A 21055-nucleotide genomic window follows, 5' to 3' on the forward strand; every position below is an offset into this window, starting at 1 on the left:
CGCCAGTGTCACCACACAAGTTCCGACTCTGTCTAGCTACGACCGGCGGAGTAATAGTCGACGGAGTATTATTACCAGGTACTACCACTGCGAGCACTGAGCAGTAATACTGCCACTGCTACAGATTACTGTCGTAAACGACGCAGACGAGGGGGTTTCAGTCCAGGGGGGCTCCAGAGAGACATCTCTCCTCCATCTGCCGTTGCGATTCAGCTCGCCCTTTTTGATAGCCACAGCGACCCCCGACCGAACCCAGCTCAATCCACTTCCTCACCTGCAGATATCCAAATATTACGTCGCTGGGACCCATTCACAGGCATTCGGCAGGCGCAATACCCCAGTTCTAGCAAGCAGCTCGTCTCCGCCAGCTGGGTCCCGCAAACCCTCACCGACCTGGCCATCGCCCACTACGCACCCATCCAGCCCGCCGCCTCAACACATGCCGCTCTGCATATCGTCGAGCCTGAGCCTCGTCCATCTCGTGATACATCATCAACAGGTACGCTTTTTTTTTTTGACAGGTTCCTTGCCATGCCGTCGTCTTGATGTCCCCCCACCCCCCACACGTTTGCCTGTATCTTGGGCGCAAGCGCAGAGCCATTGTCCGTCTCCCCCCCCCTCCTACTGCCCTCTCCCCTCATCGTCCGTCTTCCCTCGCCGAGCCTGGGCTATGGTCCCGATACCACCATGTCACAAACCCTGAACCCTCTCTCGTACTCCGCCTTGGTTCCAGAAATTACCGCTGTCGCTACACGTATAAACATACATACATGCCGCATACTGCTTCTCCCATACGGTCAGATACTCGGACAGTAGTCTACGCATCTGTGCATGGCTCCTCCTCCCGTCGTCTACGGCCAGACCTGTAAACACATCTTGGTCACGACGGCGACGGCGACGACACCTTGGCCCCTCCCATCAACCTTGCACCTGCCCTACACATACGCACGCACGCATCGCCGTCTTCTCCAGTCGCATGACGACTAATTTACCGGCACAATGCCTCGCGACACTCTGCATACTCACACCTCCCCTGCCAGCTCTCCCTCCGCGCCGTCGCACGCCTCCAATCGCAGCCAGACATCCACCCCGACCCGGTCACCGACACTTACCACCCGCCGCCGACTGTCAAACTTCGGCTTCAATACCTCGTCTACCGCCAGCCGCGCCTTGCACGCCGTCCAAGGCTCCGCCAACCGCGTCTCCGCCACCAATCGATCCGCCGCCCTCTTGAAGGCCAACCGAGACTCCTTCTACTCCATCCTAGACGACCCCCTCCTCAAGGCCTACAACGTCATCGCAGAGGCACGCGACGACTACGACCAGCCTTGGCTCCAAGACGGCTGCCCCGCACGCCCTGCCAACGAGGGCCATGAGAAGCGGCCAGCTCGAGCTTGGCCTCCTCCGCGTCAGGAGTCATTAAAACCTAGATCACAGCTCTGGGTATGTCAATGCCGCCAGCTCGTTATTTCCCTGTCCTTCTCTTTTTTTTCTCGTCTTCTCTCTTCTCCCCCACCCCCCCTCCCCCCCTTTTTTTGGTTATAGCAGTGCAGTTGCTATTGTCGTCATTATTTGTTGTCTGTTGTCGGCATAAGAGATGCCACCCAACGAAGGGCCATAAATCCTTTTTTTAAGCTCCCCTCCCACAATGTCCGAAGACGGTGGCTCCACCGCTCTAACCCCCGAATCGGATAGGGGGGCGTTTCACAGGGGGCGTTTCATCAATGCGCGTGCCCGTATCTGCTGGCTGGACCTCTTTTGCTGACCGATCGACCGACGATGACCTCCTTGGCCGTCATCGTGTGATTCTCTACAGTTTCAATACTCGGCTCCTCCAAACATGGAGTCGTTCAACGTGGCCGTCATCGGCTCGACAGGCGTCGGCAAGTCGACCTTTATCCAGAACGTCCTCGGTCTACCGCGCCGGCCCATCACCAACTCGTCGAGCGTACGCATGGTTGTCGACACTACAACCCACATGATCACCCTCGTCGAGCTCGACCTTGAACACTTTGAACTCAGCGCCCCCTCGCAACCGATCCAATGGCCGAAGCAGATAAACGGCCACATTGTGCCCCGAGTTGATGCCGCCCTCATACTCTACGATGTCATGGACGAGGACACGGTTCATGATCTTCCCCAGACGCTGGGTAGGTTACGTTGGCCACAAACCCTCAACCACCTTACCCCTACCCCCCTTTTCTATCCTTCCCCTACCTTTTAGACCTCCGATGCCACTCAGACAATACGGACAGCCCTTGACTGACCACTTCCCCGCAAACCAAAAAACAAAAGCAGCTGCCTTGACGAACTCCGGACTCCCCGCCATGCTCGTGGCCACGAAGTGCGAAAACGCCGTAGACGACTGGGAGGTTGACCCCGACAGTATCGCCGGGCACAAGCACTTCCAGGCCTGCATAGGTGCATACAAGGTCTCGGCCGATAACCCGGAGATTGGCCGTGCCTGCCTTCAAGCTATTCTTCGAGCTGCCGTAGGCTACCGAAGGCGTATGTCTTCCTCCTTTCTACCAACCCCCCTCCCCTCTCTCTATGACCCTCAGTTGTTAAGCCTATTGCAGAGGAGAATGGCGAAGTCTTCTCACGAAGAAGGGCCCAGTCGAACCTCGAAGCGCCCGATGCCGGTGTCACTCGACCCATCAGCCAGCAGAGCAAGCACAGTCGGGCAAGCTCCGACTTCTCCTTACTCAAGGGGTTCAGCACCCCCAACCCAGACAATGGCCGACACCAGGCCTCCAAGAGTCCTCGACCAGGTCAGTAGCAGAACCCGGAGGGTTTTGCCCAGAGATTCTGGACAACCAGACGTACGAGACGGTATGCTGACTGGCTCTATCATAGGCATGCGTCTTGATAGACCTGGCGATACGTTCCCCGATATGGAAGAATCCGACCAGTACTCAGATGAGACCCCTATACTGCAGCGCAATGATGATCGCGGAACCGACAAGAACTCCAAGGCAGCAGGCGTGACGTTTGACGAACTCGTAGACCGACTCCTCGCCCCCCGGCTGTCCAAGGCCGACGCCAACTTCTCCGACATCTTCCTGTGCCTGTACCGTAAATTTGCTGCGCCGGGAGAGCTGTTCTCGGCTATCTTGGCGCGGCTGGACCGTGTTAGGGACGACAAGACGTCGCATTACCTCACCAAGACGGCGACGCAGCTGAGAATCATCGAGGTGGTGGCCAGATGGGTGTCGCTATACCCTGGTGACTTTGCGCGTGCGGGCACCAGACGGGCTCTGGAGGAGCTCATCAGGCACCTGGCGACGGAGCCCATCTTCTCCATCTCGGCGCAGCACATGCGGCAGACCCTGCACCGCAGCGTAACCGAGGACGACGACACAGGTTGGGCCAACACGGACGGGACCGCGGATCCCCTCTCTGACGCGAACGACGCCGCAGCGGGCGTCGGCGGCCTCAGCCTCGAAGACGACGGTAGGCTGTCGGAATGCTCCGACGTCGACAGGGACCTGAGCATGTCGGGCCAGTCGCAGTATCACCAGTACGACCTGTACGAGAAGGAAGCGGCGCTGATGGAGCCGACGGAGCACCTGCCGATGGACAAGACACGCTACCACAGCTTCATGGAGATACCCGTCGACGACGTGGCCGACGAGCTGACACGCATCGAATGGGTTCTGTTCTCGTCGATCCGGATCCGCGACTTTGTGCGGCACGTCAGCCTGTCGCCGGCGGAGAAGGAGAAGTGCAAGGGCCTGCGCAACGTGAACCGCATGATCAACCACTTCAACCACACGGCGCAGTGGGTGGCCAACATGATACTGCTGCGCGACAAGGCCAAGCACCGCGCTCAGATTCTGGAGAAGTTTATGAACATTGCTCTCAAGCTCCGCCAGCTCAACAACTACAACGGTCTCGCGGCCATCCTGGCGGGCATCAACGGCACAGCCATCCACCGCCTGGCCCAGACGCGCAACCTGGTCCCCGCCGAGGTGCAGAAGCGCTTTGCCCGGCTCGTCATCCTGATGGGCACGCAGAAGAGCCATTTTGCCTACCGACTGGCGTGGGAGAACTCCCCACTGCCCCGGATCCCGTTCATCCCGCTACACAGGCGAGATCTCGTGTCGGCCGAGGAAGGCAGCAAGACTTTTGTCGGGCCCAAGGGGGACCGCATCAATTGGAAGAAATTTGAGGTGCTGGGCGAGGTGCTCCTGCCCGTAATGAGGAGCCAGGGTACGCCGTATCCGAACCTGGGCAAGCATGATACTGTTCGAGGGATTATTCTGGGTTGCCGAATGCCGACTGATGACGAGGTATGCTCTCCTGGTCTCTCCCTTCTCCTCTTGCTCGATTCTCTCCTCTCGCATGTTTCATGTAAACGTCATGCTAACGTATTCTCCAGGAAATCTACCAACGAAGCGTACAGGTAGAAAGTGGAAGTGGAGGTTCGACGGAGCCTAGTAGGAAGAAGGCCTTTCCGTGGTTTGCCAAGTAGGGGGTAGTAGGGAGAAGTGGCGATAAGAAGCCGATGTTGCTTTTTGCCAAGTGAGGAGGTGAAGGTAAGGGGGAGTGCCATGCAGATATGATCCAAGCGAGTCGATGTTTTTTTCCCCTTTTTTTCTCTTCATTTGAAACTTCTTTTTGGTTTCTTCTTTTTTTTAGAGCTTCAAACATGGGGCATGGATGAATGGATACACATATTTAGAAAACTGACGAATGAAACGGGGTATTTCCCCCCCCCCCCCYCCCCTTGGAGAGAAGAAAGACAGAGAGAGAGAGATGGATGGATGGTGCAGTAGGATGAACACATGCCTTGGGGTGATTGAAAACTGTAGTGTAGTTGTAGTTGGTAGATACTCACTTAGTAGTACTTAGAGTTAGTTGCTAACAGAATGACAGCAGTGAATATGGTGGTGACCCTGGTGTACGTGCGATATGGAAGGTGCGATGCTACATCCCATGGCCTTACCTTTTTTTTTCTTCTTCCTTTTCTTCTTCCTCCTCTTTCAGGATTTCTTCTTCTTCTTCTTTGTCGGCACAGTCCATTGTCTAATGAACATACATCCGTCTCATCCGTCTCCAAGGTTGGAAAATTACAAAGTCCTCCACACAATGATCTCCAGAACATTCAACCTGCCGAAAGTGCATATAGCGACGACGAGGCATACAAGAACAAGACGTCAGAGTATAAGCCCTAGCACCTACCTGGAGATGACTGTGCAGTCGACTATCACAATCGACCTGCCATCCCATATGGAGGGTCACGTACAGAATATAGACGACCTTGTCAGGGCAAGAGAAGAGCATCTGTGGATACAGAGGGAGGGCAGTACACGACTTGTCGTATCGCTGGGGAGCATGGGGGAGAAGGTACCGCTCTGTGCGACTGTTGCTTCCTGGATCGGAAATCACGAGGTCCGTCTGTCCTGGCAGAGCAGCAAGTGGAAGGTGTTACACTAATGTATTCCAGCAGTCCTTGCATAGACTCGGAGTCAGCCTGGTGCATGTAGGTGACGGCCTATCGTTCTCGGTGCAGCACCCCGACCTATCGTCCGGGATGGTTGCTCCCGACGGTGCGGACGTTGTAGGGATGAGGGAGGTCTCCTGCTCCATGGATGTGTGCATCCTCCAGGAGGGGGTCGACAATGCCACCCAAGAGAACAGCAAAAGAAGAAGGACAGGTGAGGAATACATGTACGCATACCAGAGTCTGTTGGATCCCGATGACCGCGCTGCCATCGATGACTTCATGGCCGTTCTGGACGAGGGAACAACAAAGAGAACTAAGAGGACGAGGAAGGCGACGGAACGGCTGCGACTGAGGGATGTACACTGTTGTAAAGATATTGTTGGGGCTGCCGTGGGCGTGTTGCTCGAGGGGTGTGCCGGGCGGTATGGGGGGTTCAAGGTCACGACGAGGGAGAGGGTGCCGGGTCTTGTGGAGTTGGCGCCGGGTGTGTTTTCTTTTGCTCATTTAAGGGTATTTATTTACTCCTCTCTCTCTTCCCTCTCTGCCCTCCCTTTACATATCTGCCTTTTCTGCCTGCCCTTCTAGAAGGAAAGTGAGTGGAAAAGAAAGCTAGCTGGTAGAGACCGAGCTGACTGATCTAACCCCCTAGGAGATATACCTCCGCACAAATCTCCTATCCAACATGTCGACTTCACTAGCACGCATGACGAGAGCTGAGCTGCCCAGTCTGAGGAGGAAGACCGCAGCCCTGGCGACGGCAGATGGGGATGCCGTCCGTGGGGTTGAGCTGGGTCTTTGGGGTGTGCTGCTACGGCATACCGGGGCGCCACCGTCTGCGAGAAGGAAGCAGAGGCGGAGGACTGATCCTACTCTTGTCGTTGGGGATGGACCGTCATCGTCTATGCAGCGAGATATCCTCGTCATAGAGGATACGCAGGCTATGCGTCGACAAGAATCTCTCGTCACCGCGGATACACCACCAGCCCTGCACAGGCATGGTTCCAAGACGTTGGAGATTTGGGACAACTCTCCTTCACCATCACCCTCCCACTATCAGAGAGATACTCCATTTCCGTATCACTCGTCATTGATGACGTCAGCTCATCTACCGTCCCAACCGTTGGAGATATACCAGTCGTCTCAACCACTTGTCCTCTGCGACGATCCTCTGGAGTCAGGGCCATATTAGTAGGCCTTCCAATCGTTGAGAAGAGTAAGGAATCTTCAAGATCAAGGAGAAGCATGTCGGCATTTCCACGGTGTTATAAGAGTCTCTATCATATGCATTCGCTGGGGTCTTTGAGAGAGAAAAAAGAAGAAGAAAGGGGAGGAAGTCAGGCTAGAGCCAGAAACAGAAAGAATGAAAAAAATATTACGTGACGAGTTCCTGTCCAGCAGTCCTCATCATCCCTCGATCAGCATCCATGTCGGTATTCCCTTACTTCCTACCGCCTCCCTTCTTGTCATCACCCCCCTTAGTCTTCTTCTTCTTCTGCTCAGGCTTGAGGGTGCAGTAGTGGATGGCGGCAATGATGCCGCCCTCGGCGGCGAGCCCGATCAGGACGAGGAGGAGGGTGGTGAAGAGCTCGGGCTGGTCGTTGAGGACGGCGACGGCCTTGTCGGTGGCACCGATCTTGCTGAAGAAGTCGAATTGGCCCATTCTGGTGTCTTGTCTTGTGTGTGTGTGTGTGTGTGTGTGTTGCGGATAAGCAATGTCGTGTTGAGAGGTCTGTCGCGAGACAAGGTTGGTTCTGGTCTGGATCGCACAGAGAGGATCTTGATCGAGAAGAGCTGAGGTGTATTATATATATATAAAAAGTGTATTTTTGTATGTTTTTTAGTGGAAGAGGGAGGAGTTGGAAAGAAGGAGAAGGCAGTAGGAATCATATAGTAGCTACGGAGCGTGGGAAAAGGCCCAATATATATCCATCATACGAGGTGAAGCGCCTGACGTTTCATGTCTGCGGCGGACACGGTGAGGGTGCGCGGCGGTAGGAGATAATTGGGTGCAATGTGACGCTGGGAGTAACAGCTTTTATTGGTTGCAAAAATCATGGGTTCAATTCCTCACTCTCTCTCTCCTGCCAAGACTTATTATGAATAAATGACTATCTGTACGAGTAATGGCTAAAAGTAGAATGGGCATTTTCTAATGTACCGCCATTGCCCGTGTTTACGATGATATTGCCAAGTTACGAGAGCAGCTGGAGTTGAAGTTGGGGGGAATCGAACAAGATCAGGGGTCTACGGTACGCAAGCCCCGTCAGTAGGTGACTAATCACATCCAACCAATAAGCGCGTCTCTCTCTCTCTCTCTCTCTCTCACACAATTGTCAGCCCTCGGGAAAAATCTCCGCCAAGGTTGCCAACCGGACCACGAGAGCTCCCTTCCTCATCCCAACCGTCCAAGACCAACGCCCGGCGGGAATCCTCTCAATTCGAATAGGGGCGACGAACGAATCGGAGTCCCCCTTCAACTCGAAAAGCAAACAACCCGCCATGATGAGCGTGTCGCAACCGGCACGCAGCCTGGTGGGCAGGTGCATGACCTCGACTTCGGCTTCGACTTCGCGACGGGCCATGGGACGATGCCTCCAGCAGCAGCAGCAGCAGCAGCAGCAGCAATTTCACAGCTCAACACCTTCGCAAGCCAGGCGGCGGTCCCAGTTCCGCAACGTCAAGGCGTCGGAACTGGGGCTGACCAAGCCGGAGGAGATGGCGCGGTACCAGGCCGACAAGTTCCCCGAGCTCACGCCGGAGCAGAGGGAGCAGTGGAAGGCCAAGTACACTCCCGAGCAGCTGGCGGCTCTCGAGGCGGGCGAGAGGGCGGTGGACCCCAGGGACATGATCTGGCAGGGCAGGCTGAGGGACGACATGTTCCGGCCCGGGTATGTGGACGACTACGCCAAGCTGGACCCGCGGTACGACCTGAAGCCGGACCACGACCGGGCCGTGGCGGCCGAGGAGACGGACTTCCCGTCGCAGGAGCAGTTCATCGACGAGTACTACGAGAAGATGACGAGGCTGGCGAGCAAGACGTCGTCGGACCAGCTGTCGAGGGCCATGCTGCGCGCCCTCCGAGCCGTCAAGGAGAGCAAAGGCGAGGACTCGATCGACCTGACGTTTGGCGAGCTGGAGCGCATGGAGCGCGACCCGGAACTGCTCAAGAAGTACATCCTACCTGAGGACGCCGACTCGAGCTCCCCGGCCGGCGGCGGCGCCGGCAGTGACGGCGAGGCCGTCAGCCCCAAGACGCACCCGGAGCTGTTCATGACGCGCGCGCGCGCCCTGGAGATTGACGACGCCGTCCAGGCCATGTGGAAGAAGGAGATCGACGCCATCGTCGCCGGCGACAACTACACCTACCTGAAGCCGCCGCACGTCGAGGTCGTCCAGGACAGCCCCGACGGCGTCATCAGCGCCCACTCGGCCGTGCAGCCCGACCTGGGCAAGATCCCGGGCGTAGAGGGCCTGTACAAGTCCAACGCCGAGGACGACGCCGAGGACCCGGAGGGAAACTTCTCCGAGATGAAGCGCGTCACCGGCCTGTCCGTCAAGGAGATCCGGAGCCTGCTCTGCAAGACCCTCGTCGTCCGCTTCGTCAGCAACCAGACCCGTCTCGGAAAGGTCCGCAGCTTCTCCGTCATGGCCATGGCCGGCAACGGAAACGGACGGCTCGGTATCGGCCAGGCAAAGTCGACCGACATGGCCACAGCCACCGCCACCGCCACCGGCCTCGCCATCCGCACCATGAAGCCAGTCAGGCGCTACGAGAACCGCACCATCTTTGGTAACGTCACTGCCAAGGTTAGCGGTACCGTCGCCGAGGTTCAATCTCGTCCTCCTGGTAAGCTTTCCTCCTTCTCTATGCTTCCTCACTCTATGCTCCCCCACTCTATGCTCCCCCACTCTCTTTCCTTTTGTGTAGATGAAAGAAGGAAAGAAGAGGGCAGAAGAAGAGAGAGAAAAAGGAGAAAGAGGAGGAGAAGAAGAAACGGGGAAGAGAAAGAACGAAACAAAAGACGGAGAGAGAAAAACTAACAAAAAGAAAACACAGGTTTTGGTCTCCGAGTCCCCTCTCGCGTCTTTGAAATGTGCCGCGCCGTAGGCATCTACGACCTCGCTATCAAGTTCCCCCGATCGAAGAACCCCATGAACACCGTCAAGGCCACCTTCAAGGCCCTGAGCAACCAGCCTGATCCCGATCAGATCGCCATCGGTCGTGGCAAGAAGCTCGTCGACGCCAGAAAGGTCTACTACGGTGGAGCTTCTCTGTGATCAATCCGGACAAGGGGTTTCTCATATGTCTACCAAGTATGACATGTACGTTACAAAAGAAAGAGGGCATGTGTTGTTGTTGTTGTTGTAGCAGGTCTTTTTTTAATGCTATTGTACATGTATCTTGCCTATTTTGAAAAGAAAAAAAGACAAGGAAGAGTGTATCATTACGACTTGTGTAAATATATAGATTTTGTTGTTGTCATTGTTATTATTATTGTTGCTCCTTTCATTCTTTTCACTTCTTTCTTAATCTCAATGGTTAAAATTTAAAAAAAAGGTATACACAGCTTATATTCCCCTGTACACATGACTTTTTCTTGACTTTTTTTTTGCGTTGTTTCATCTCCTTTGCAGTGAGCATCATTCCGAATCATGTATAACATCATGACCATCATCCCTCGGAGTCATCGCCGTATCGTCACCGGCCCGTCCCCCTCCGCTCCCCCAGTCAATCTCCTGCTGGAGGACGATGCTGTAGACGCTGGCCTTGAGGAGCGTAAATGCCAGGCTGGTCTTGCGTTCGAGGTCGCGCAGTCCGTCGAGAATGTCGGCGCTCGGTTTGGATGCCAGGTAATCCAGTGTCGTTGCCAGCTGTCGATACAATCTCTTGTCACTTACACATGCTTCTCTCTCTCTCCCTCTCTGTTAGGGGATGCAAAAAGAAAATCCGAAAGAAAAAAAGAAGAAGAAGAAGAAAAGAGAGAGGAGAGAGGAGAGATGGGGGGGGGGAGGGGGAAAAAAAGATACCTTTCTCATATTATCTGCCAGACGCTCATATTCTTCCACCACCTCTTGCTCTAGCGGTGTCAGCTCTGGAGCCGAGATGAGGCCGCCGCGTGACGGTGTCTGCTCCATCGTATCTGTCCGGGTTGCGTGCGTCCGTCTATCTATCGGTCTGTCCGTGCTCGTGCTAGAAATGGGCAACTCCCCGTTGCCGAGAAGGCGGTATGTACGGTTCAGGTTCAGGCTTGGCTTTTAAAACATGACGATGGTTGGAATGTGTGTGACGCTACCACGGGCGCAGCTTTCTGACGCCTACTGCCTTCAAATTTCGGTCACGTGCGCCAGACTAGGTCGTGATCCACCACCTTTGCAGTAAACGGATGTATCGCAACTTCCATCCTCCAAATATTCTTTCAGGTCTGAACATGTCTGAACATGTCAACATCCGTTCTCGCGCTAGACCTCCCGAGTGTTGCATCTCCAGCCCACCAATTATAAGGTAGTTGCCGCATCGATGGATGCGATACGCTACATGGCCCTTCATGCGTGGCAAGCAGCCACGAGCCTCGGCTTCGACGTCATTAGGTTTCCACAAGACGCGCTAGAGACGGCCACCTCCAAGGTCCCTCAGCGCGCCAGTATTAATAACAAAACGGTCCTTTGCTTCTAGGCCCCCCTATACGGAGCACACAACACCGACCGCCGACTCGATACTCCGGCCGGATAAACGTAAGGCCGCGGCAACTCTTATAGAAACACCCAAAGAGCAGAGAGGTACCCCCCCACACAGGTGGTGCTTTTTAATTCTGGTCATATGGGTTGCCTTTCAACACTCCCCCTCAAGCCATATTGACCGTAGTTGCGCATGTACACAAGAGGCTCCTAGGCATTGCATCTCAGAGGCTTTTGTACGCCATATTCAAAGGCCTGTTGGGGTCGTGGCTGATCCATCCCACCACGATGAAAGTGAGGTCCGAACTCGCGGCATCCAGCAGTGTTACTCAGGGTAGAGTCTTGGTCTCATAATCCATTGAAGAAGGTGAGGAGGGGCTTGAAGATGGGTCTCAACTTGCTCGTTCGATTCAATCTATCTGTGGTCTCTCGACCCCTCTTCATATCCAATACGATGGCCTTTTCGTAGCCAATCTGTGAGGCCAAAAACATAAAAGCAACCAAACAGGATTGTTCAGACGACCTCTCATGAGGCTTCAGACATGACAGTTGACAGGTGAAAATGGCACAATGTTGAGATGTGTGGTGTAGGGTAAGCCGAGTCGACTTACTTGCCTGGTCGTCGCCCATGTACATCCGTATGTGGCGGGTTCCGGGCAGCTCGGGTGGACTGTACGCAAGAACAGCCTCGTCGTCCATGCCCCGGAGTGACTCTGGGCAGGCAGCCATGGTGATTGATAGAGTTGCTGATGTGGCAGCAAAGAGCCGGGGGAGGAGCCTTTTCATGTTTGATCGGGGTGTGAAAGGTAAAGGCTTGAAGTCTCGTGGCCAGTTGAAGGAGGTGGTGCGAGTGGCTGCGTTATGTTTAGACTCTTCGAGGGCGAGTAGAGCTGTATTCAGAGACTTTGGCATCTGATATCACATGGGCGTCCCTCTCATATGAATTCTGTGCCGACGCCATCTTGAGAGGACGCGAATGATCCTTGGCGGCGAGAGACGATCCCGTACCCCCTTCTGCCCTCATCAACAACACATAACACATGCAGACGGTCCTTCTTCAGCAATCCAACAAGCGATATTAAATGGCCGATCATTTTTTTTCTCTGTCCATGTTTCGTACACGGGCACGTGTTCTGCGAGGCTTGATGTACGCGCAATCTCATAGGACAATTAGCCAACTTCTAGTGTTGACCGTGATGAAGCACATGCCGTATGAGTTGATAGTAATGGCCAGATACATATCTGGTGGTTGCCCAGCATGATACGAGGATGACCGCACAACAACATCAGATTATGCTGCACGGAGGCGCGCAGCTATAGCCCCCTAGAACGAAGCTTGCAGACGCGATAGTGGCTGAAGATGTAGTAAGCGAGGATCATTGTGCCATTAGTTGGAATAATGCATATAGGGGGGTAAGGGAGCGAGCTGGTTTGCTTTGGGGCGGACCGGACTTGGACGTACTATTCGTGATCTTCCGTCAGTACCGTCACTTACCTTCACCTTTACAAATGCAGACCCTCGGGCTTCCACTGTCCTTCCAACGACCGTCACACCTTGACAGGCCAGATCACTACATTTGTACTAGCGCCCTTTAGGGAACCTGGTACTCGTGTGAACAGATGAACAAATCCATCAAGAGTCACACAGACGAACAGACACACACACACACACAACTTCACCATCACATCTACGATAAAGGACAGATAGTGAGAAACGGGTATACGCATCATAAAGAAAAACTACTAGCAGCTAAAACCTGAAGAGAAAAAAAGTCCATCATTATTTCGAACCGAGTATAACAGAGAAAGGGGGGTTTTTTTGGGGAGGAATCATGAGGAGTATAAGAAAAGACCACCGCAACGACGAGGATAAAATAGACTAAACGCACGCCCGAAACATGAAAAAGAGTAAAAATGTCTTCCAAAGAAACACGTGAGTGAACAAGCATATAACGAGGATGGGAAAAACGAAAGAAGCAAGAGAAAAAGAAGAAACAAAGTGCTTGCCGTCCAAGGAAAAAGAAAGAGAGGAAGAAACAGTCTGATCGTGACAACATCGTCATAAAGAAAATCACAAGAGAAAAAAAGAAAGAGAAAAAAGAAAAGAAAAAAAAAGGTGAAGTCATCATCATATGACATCCTCCTCATCAACTTCATTGCCCATATACCACCAAGTCTTGGCCGCCTTCATCGCCACCGACGGTGCTGGCTCCATCGTCCGTTCCTGACACCACCGAACTTCCCGTCCACTCGCTGCTCACCGTCTCGCTGTACTCGCTGTACCCTTGCTCCGACGACCCGTGGCTGTTGCGACGCAGCGTTCCGCTGTCGCTCCCGGCCTCGTCGTCATCATTCGTATTGTCCGTCGTCTCGGATGCCTGGTTGCCGGCGCCTTCGGGGCCATTGCCGACCAGGGCCGGAGACTCGTTCTCGTCAACTTCCTCCACCGTCTCGCCCACGCCCAGGTTCTCCTTGTTCGTCTCGCCGTGGCTCGCATCGCCGCCCCAGCTGCGCTTGCGGAGCGACTTCCCCCCCATGGGAGTCCGCACGCTCTGGCTTCTCTTGACGCCGCCAGTGGGGGCATTGTTGTTGATCTGTCCGAGAGATGCGATGCGCCTCTCGGCCCCAGCCTGACCAGGCGACGCCAAGCTGCGCTTACCAGACAGCGCCATGCTCACGGCCGGCTTGGTCGCCGCCCTGGGGGTGGCTGTGCCGTCCTCGCCCTGAGCTGACGACCTCTTGACACGCCTGCGCGCCATCGAGTCGCCGGCGCCCCCGCCGCTCCTGTTGGACTTGGCCATGAGCAGCACGCGCGAGTGGTCCATGACGCCTTCCAGGATGCGACGCTCCAGACGGTCCGCCCGACATTCCATCTCGGCCAGGTCCTCCCTGCGAAGCTTCATAGCTGTGTCGAGAGCTGACACGTCGCCCGTGAGCCTCGTCTTCTGTCGGATCAGGCTCTCTTGCTCCGTACGGAGGCCGGTAACGCTGTTGCGGACCCTTTCCTCCTCGTCCTTCAGGCTCAGGATCGAGGCTTCTAGGTGCTCCTTCTCGCAGCGCTTGCGCTCCATTTCCAGGTCCATCTCCCGCAGTTTCTTCTCCTTGGCCTCGTAGTCGTCAGCCGCGCGCTGCATCTGGGTGTTGAGGAACGTCGACACCTCGGCAGCTGTCTTGATGACTGATTCGTGCACCTGGTCCAGCTTCTCCAGCTGTGACAGCGCCTGCTCCGTCGACGTGGTCTGCGCCGTGATCTTGTCGAGCTTCTCGTTGACCACGCTGTCGTCGTACTTTATTTCGCTAAGCTGGTCCAGCTTTTGGCGCACCTCTGTGTCATCGTATCGGAGCTCAACTAGCTGGTCCAGCTTCTCGTGCACCTGCGTATCGTCATAACGGAGCTCGGCCAGCCGGTCCAGCTTCTCGTGCACCTGTGAGTCGTCGTAACGGAGCTCGGCCAGCTGGTCCAGCTTCTCGTGCACCTGCGTATCGTCATAACGGAGCTCAGCCAGCCGGTCCAGCTTCTCGTGCACCTGTGAGTCGTCGTAACGGAGCTCAGCCAGCTGGTCCAGCTTCTGCCGCACTTCAGTATCGTCGTAGCGGAGGTCGTTGAGCTGCTCCAGCTTCTGGCGAACCTCGGTATCGTCATACCGAAGCTCGGTAAGCTGGTCAAGCTTTTGTCGGACCTCCGTGTCGTCATACTTCTCCGGTGGCGGCAGGAGCATGGACTGGTCTAGCGGCCGCGTCTCGATGATCTTGTCCTGGAGATCCGTGGTGGCCGTCTTGGAGTGTTCGTAGTGCTGGCCCACGAGAGCCAACACCTCTTGGATAGCTTCGAGGATCTTGGGGTTCGTGTCCGAGACCTCACCACGCAGGCTTTCGACCATGGTGACGGCCGCATCGAGCCGGTCGCGCGTCTGCTCGTGCTCGGCCTTTCCGTCAGCCTGGGCCTCGTCGCTGCGTGAGACGAGCTCCTCGACCTTGGTGAAGACGGTCTTGGAGGCCTCCTCCATCTTCTCCAGGGAGTCCGTCACCGTCGAGCCGAGAGTGTCAGTGAGGATCTTGAGCTCCTCGGCAACGGCCTTGGTTCCGACGACGGCTGCCTCGGTCTCGGCGTCGCGGGCCTCGCCGGCCTGAATCCTGACGTCAAAGGCCTCTTGGAACTCGGTGTACTTAGTCATCAGCTCGGTGATCTTGTCGTCGATCTTGGTGCCGATGCTCTCCGTAGCCTGCTGTAGCTTCTCATCTGACTCGAGCTTGGCACCGGTGACGATGCCCTTCGATTCCTCGAACTGAGTCTTCATCGTCTCAAACATCTCCTTTAGGTCGGCTCCGACGTTGTCGTTCTTGTCGATCTTCTCACCCATGGTCTCCAAGAGCTTTCCGAGTGATTCGATGCCGTTGGAGCCGTCTTCGAGCTTTCCCTTGAGCGTCTCCTGAAATTCTTGCAGGAATGTCTTGACTTCCGAGACGCGCTCATCCACAGACTTCAGCTCATCATCCTTCTTCTCGATGGCCATGCTGGAGGCCTCATTTTGGCTCTCGATCTTCTCTTTGGTCTCCTTGACGAGCGTCTCAATGCCGGACAAGTCTCCCTTCTTCGGCAGGTCGCTCAGGTCGACACCTTGGAAGGCAGCAAGAAGAGTTTTGATCTCGAGTACGGCCGTCTCGACGGCTGCGACATCCGCCTTGGAAACCTTGTCCTCGTCGGGCTCATCCCGCGTGGCAATCTGGTTCTTCATCTCATCGAAGTTGCCCTTGATCTCGTTGAGGAGCGTCTCCATCGTGGACAGGTCGTCCTTGCGAGAGACAGCCTCCATCCGTTCCGCGATGGAACTCATGCTTTCGCGCGTCTCCAGAATGAGGGCCTCGACGGCATCCAAGTGGTCCTTGCGGAGAGCTTGATCGCCATCCATGAGATCGTCTAGGCGGGCCTTGGTATTGTGCAGGATCATCTCAATCGCCTGGACATCCTCCTTTGAAGCAACATCGTCACTGGCCGAACGGTCCTTGGAGCTCTCTGCATCCCTGGTGACTGCAGCCGCAGGTGGCTCTCGGGAGCTAAGTTCTTCGACCCTGCGCTGGATATTCTCGATCATGCTCTCCAAACGCGTCAGGTCTTGGCTGGGAGGTGCGGAAGAAGGTTCTCGCGAACTGAGATCGTCGACACCATGCTGAATGTTCTCGAGCATGCTCTCCAGGTTGCTACTGTTTTCGTCCTTTGGAGCAGGCTCGGGCTCTGAGTTCATGCTCTCAAGCTTCATCCGAAGCTGAGTGATGAGAACCTCGAGATTCTTGATGTCATCGTGCCTGGCCATGTCAGCGAGGATGAGAGCTTGTTCGTCCGAACTGGGTATGTCGGGCGTTGACGCGCCAGCCGAGATCGGAGCGAGGGCCCTGTCGTTGTTTTGCTCGCGGATAGACTCGATATCAGACCGCACAGAGTCCAATCCAGAGCGCAAAGCTTCGAGGATCTCGTCATGACCTGAGGACTCGGGAGGCACCGCGGAGAATGACCTCTCATTAGCTTGGTCACGGATGGAGTCGATACCAGATCGAACCGAGTCCAATCCAGAGCGCAAAACTTTGAGGATCTCGTCGTGACCTGTGGACTCAGGGGCTGCTGCAGGAGAGGACCTTGCGTTGCTCTGCTCGCGTATAGACTCGATGTCGGCCCGCACAGAATCCAGTCCCGAGCGCAGGGCGTCAAGGATCTCGTTGTGGGCCGACTCAAGAGGCACCGTGGGTACGGACCTGTCGTTGCTCTGCTCGCGTATGGACTCAATGTCGGCCCGCACAGAATCCAGTCCCGAGCGCAGAGCGTCAAGGATCTCGTTGTGGGCCGACTCAAGGGGCACCGCGGCAACAGTCCTGTCACTGCTCTCTTCGCGTATAGAGTGCATATCCGACCGGACAGAGTCCAGTCCGGATCGCAGAGCCTCCAGAATCTCAATATGTGGTGCCGTTGAGGATTCAGTAGGGACGGCAGCAATGGCCCTGATGTTGTTGTCGTCGCGGATGGACTCGATGTCGGCGCGAACAGAATCCAGTCCAGATTGCAGGGCATCAAGAATTTCGTCGTTGGCTGTCAGGTCGGCCGGCTTGTTGGTCATCCTGTCGATGCCGATCCGCAGCTCGTTGAGCCCATCGTTGAGAGCGTCGATGATCTCGGCCGTCTCAGCCCTGGGCCGCAGGATCTCCTGTCGAAGGGTGTTGGCCGTGGCGTGCAGGGCCTCGATGATCTCCTTGTTGTCCGTCTGGACCGGGGCGACAGCTGAGGCAGGCACCATGGACGAGTTGACGACTTCACGGAGGCCTTCAAGTTCACCCTGAAGCTGCTCACGGGAGATGTCCGTCGAGTGGGACAGGAGCTCCGTAATCTCCTCCTTGAAGTCGGTCATGGTCCGCAACAGTCCTTGCATGAAGTCCTCCTGGCCAGCTTCAGCGGTAGCCCGGTCGACGTAGCTCTCAATAGCAATACGAAGGTTTTCGAAGCCGTCCTTTGTCGCATCGAGGACCTGCTCCGTGTCCCTGCCGTTTGCGGCGACGTTGTCCTTGGCCTCCTGAGAGACACTCCTGAACTCGAGCTTGACGTACTCTTTCAGGTCTTCCAATCGGCCAATGATCTCCTCGTTATCACCGCTGAGGCCGCCGCCGCCGCCGGGGTGTTCGAGGGCTCGGGATCCAGAAAAGTGCAGGTCGTGGAGACCCTCCCTAACGGCGTGAACCATATCATCCCGGCTGATGTCGTTCCCAATAGCGGACGCGGCGACCGGGAATTCAAACTCCTCCAGGCAATCACGCACAGCCTCGACGATTTCGTCCCTCGAGATGGAGGCCGATATGTCCATCCGGGGCGGCGAATAGTGCCTCAGGCCCTCGACGACAGCTTGAAAGACCTCATCGCGGGTAGCACCTTCGGAGTGCTTGTCACGGTGCGCGTACTCCCTAAGGCCTTCCTGAAGACATGCCAGGATTTCATCCCGTTCAAGGCCCAGCTGCTGGACCTCGATCTCGGGCTTGTATGTCTCCCAGGCATCACGTACAGCTCCGACGACATCGTCCCGGCTGAGATCGGGCATCTTGTCACGAGAAGACTCATTATCCCTCAAGGCAGCCCGCATAGCGTTGTAGATCTCCTGGTAGTCGACGAGGGTCTTGGAGGTGTCGGCCGACTGGGCAGACTGGCGACGGTGCTCGCGAAGGACGTGGTTGAGCTGCTCCTTCATCTGCTCGAGACCCTCGTCGATGATGCGGGACACTTCATCCTTGCTCGGGTTTTCGTTGTTGGCGCTGCCTTCGATGCTCTGGAGGTTGACACCCTCCAAGCGCCTGCCGATTTCACGGCCCATCCCGAGCACCTCGCCGCGGAGTTCGCGAACGAGAGCCTTGACCTCGGCTGTGATACCCCCTCCCTGAGCAACGCTGTCCTTTACGGAGCGGATGATGCTGAGGATATCCTCATTGAGGATCCCGGAGCCCCGACTGGGCGACGGAGTGGAAGGGGGCCTCTCGTTCTTGAGAAATATGTCGAAGTCGTCTGAGGCTGGCAGAGGACCGTCATGCTCGAGCTCTCTGCTGCTGGGGACCATGGCGGTCTGCGATTGTGTGCGAAGATATTGGATGTGCTCGAGGAGTTCATCCACCTTGGAAGCGGTTGCCATGCCGGAGAGGCTTCGGGATACCTCGGTGAGCCGGCTGATCAAGGCATCTTGGCCCTCCTTGGTGCCCATTTCCCGGATGATCCTCTCCAGCATGGGGACGGTTGACGGACCATCGCCACCGATGAGTGACGGGGTGCTAACGGAGCCACGATCGACGGATTCTGTAAAGCTCTTGGGTGAAGGGATGCGGGGAAGTTGGAAAGCACGGTTCTTGGGGGATGTGGTGCCAAATGTCTTGCTATCGAAGGGGCGCTCTCCGTAATCCTTGGAACCGAGCCTGGTGGACGTCTCGTTGACACTACCGAGAAGATCCCTCAAGCTCTTCCGAATGTCCTCGTCTCGGGTGTTGGTAGCTTCCTTGAGGCTGAGGAGATCGGTGGCGTTATCCCTGCTCCGCCGGCTGAGGGCGGACATCTCCTTCTGGAGCGATGTAGCAATGCTGGTGAGCGTGACCAACTGCTGCGAGAGCTGGTCGTTGGGCTGGGGAGTTTGCTTCAAGAAGGACGCAGACGATCCATTTGTGACGTTGGCCAGGGGGGGCTCGGAGTCGGCCCTAGGGCTCTGGGAACTCATACTGTGCAGGGCGAGCATGGTGGATGACTGGGGAGGTGTGTTCTCTCCCAGAATGCCTTGAGCGGGGGCACGGCGGGCTGTAGGGCGGAGAATGGGGGTCCAGCTAGACCCGGGTGGGGGAGCTGCGCTGTTTGCCTTCTCGGAGAGCTGTGACTCGGTATCGGCATGGATGTCCCTCTCCCATTCCTTGTCGTCCTGGACGGATCGGGGAGCGATGGATGAGCCTATCGTCGAGGAAGGACTGTGGTGGCGGTGTGGCGGGAGCCGTGTGGGCGATGGGCTGGGACTGTTGTTGGAGGCACCTTCGATCATCAAACTCAGGTCGCGGACCGAGCCAGGCTGTAGCGTCTGTGTTCGTCGGTGGGAGCTTCGACTGACAGTTGACCGGTCGGGCGACGAGTCGTTGAGGCGTTTGCTGATCGGGGGACCGAAACCAGCACTCTCTCGCACTCGCTCGTTAAGCGCGGCATGGGCCGACTGGATGACGCTAGATGTTCCTGCCCGCGACGAGACGCTGGGCGACTGCGGGTTCAGAGGTAGAGGCGGCGGAGCGCGTTCGGGATCGGAGCTATCCCACCTGTTGTTGCGGCGCCTTCTCGTCAGCTTCCGCCAGGGTGACTTGTATATCTCGAGGCGATGGCCGTAAGAGAGGATTTGGGGGATGGATGGCAAGAGAATAGCAGCATCTCTATTGCCGAGACTGCAGTACGTACATGGGGACGAGGGCTCGATTCCCATAATCAAAGGACCCAGAGTGGTGGTGTCTAGAATCATTCCGCCCTTCCATCGGGCTGTCACTCCCCGGTGTCGGCATTGTGTGTGTGTTTTTTTTTTCTCGACCTGCGGGTGGGTGTGTGTGAGGAATGTCAAATGAGATGACAACAGTGCTAAGGCGGATAGCCGGCGTGGCAATATCCGCAGAGTAGTTGAAGATTTATAGGCCAGCGGACGGCCTCACGTAGAGCAGGACTCCTACGCAAAATGTGGGAGGGAAGAGGTGGTTGAAGTGTTTGTAATATGAACAAGAAGAGAGTACGAGTATCATAAAAAAAAGAGAAACACGATGGGCGGGATAGACAGATGATATGACGAGCACAAACAATGGACCATGGTTTATTATATGTACAGACAGCATAAAAGACCGGGGTTTGTTGTGACTTCCATTGCTACCGCGCGTTCTGGCGGTAGTTTCCACAGCAACGACCTATCAAGATAGTTGCCGCACCTTCCCGGACACCTTTCCGTTATTTTTGTTGTTTCGCCACCTAAAAACCTCCATATCTACTCCATGCATGTTGTCATGTGTTAGTACATATACAGATTAGTTGCTTCCCTATTGATTTCAGTATAGGCATTGTGGGGATAGCGGCGTTGGGTACGGGCTGATTCTACGAGTACTATGACCTCTAACCATGGTCATGACCGACAATACTTGCACAAAAAAAAAGAAGAGAAAAAGAGAGAAAAAGGGAGAACCCCGCTACTTAAATCCATAGCTCCTTTAGTCTTTCCCTTCTATAAGTCTGAGACTCATTATGATTACTAATAACTCTTTGACACCGCCCATCTTATGCCCTTCTCCTTTGCCCTGTCATTATCTTCATTCCCCAACTCACTGACACCATGTTACAGCATCCCAATCATCTTGTGATATAGATCCGGAAAGTGGGCACAGCCAGTTCTCAGAGTCTGACGAGGT

At 55.6% G+C, this 21055-nt stretch overlaps 5 protein-coding genes across 5 annotated transcripts; 3 read left to right on the forward strand and 2 right to left on the reverse strand.

Moving 5' to 3' along the window:
- Nucleotides 1-999: 999 nt before the first annotated feature.
- GMORB2_6321 (RasGEF) lies at nucleotides 1000-4474 on the forward strand (the record flags this gene model as incomplete). Its single annotated transcript, XM_035468291.1, has 6 exons — nucleotides 1000-1443; nucleotides 1817-2150; nucleotides 2299-2508; nucleotides 2562-2771; nucleotides 2806-4292; nucleotides 4382-4474. The coding sequence occupies 6 exons, from the start codon at nucleotides 1000-1002 to the stop codon at nucleotides 4472-4474; spliced, it is 2778 nt and encodes a 925-aa protein (XP_035322272.1).
- Nucleotides 4475-6887: 2413 nt separating this feature from the next.
- GMORB2_6322 (uncharacterized protein) lies at nucleotides 6888-7109 on the reverse strand (the record flags this gene model as incomplete). Its single annotated transcript, XM_035468292.1, has 1 exon — nucleotides 6888-7109. One exon carries the CDS (start codon nucleotides 7107-7109, stop codon nucleotides 6888-6890), a length of 222 nt encoding a protein of 73 aa, XP_035322273.1.
- Nucleotides 7110-7951: 842 nt separating this feature from the next.
- Nucleotides 7952-9727, forward strand: GMORB2_6323 (small subunit ribosomal protein S5; the record flags this gene model as incomplete). The annotated part of the gene is made up of 2 exons (XM_035468293.1): nucleotides 7952-9239; nucleotides 9558-9727. 2 exons carry the CDS (start codon nucleotides 7952-7954, stop codon nucleotides 9725-9727), a joined length of 1458 nt encoding a protein of 485 aa, XP_035322274.1.
- Nucleotides 9728-10114: 387 nt separating this feature from the next.
- On the forward strand, nucleotides 10115-10570 carry GMORB2_6324 (uncharacterized protein; the record flags this gene model as incomplete). Its single annotated transcript, XM_035468294.1, has 2 exons — nucleotides 10115-10300; nucleotides 10532-10570. The coding sequence occupies 2 exons, from the start codon at nucleotides 10115-10117 to the stop codon at nucleotides 10568-10570; spliced, it is 225 nt and encodes a 74-aa protein (XP_035322275.1).
- A 2708-nt stretch (nucleotides 10571-13278) lies between these two features.
- On the reverse strand, nucleotides 13279-20170 carry GMORB2_6325 (DNA repair exonuclease SbcCD ATPase subunit; the record flags this gene model as incomplete). The annotated part of the gene is made up of 2 exons (XM_035468295.1): nucleotides 13279-19933; nucleotides 20070-20170. The coding sequence occupies 2 exons, from the start codon at nucleotides 20168-20170 to the stop codon at nucleotides 13279-13281; spliced, it is 6756 nt and encodes a 2251-aa protein (XP_035322276.1).
- Between the last annotated feature and the right edge of the window lie 885 nt (nucleotides 20171-21055).

Source organism: Geosmithia morbida, assembly GCF_012550715.1.
Source record: "Geosmithia morbida isolate 1262 chromosome Unknown scaffold_5, whole genome shotgun sequence".
NCBI lineage: Eukaryota > Fungi > Ascomycota > Sordariomycetes > Hypocreales > Bionectriaceae > Geosmithia > Geosmithia morbida.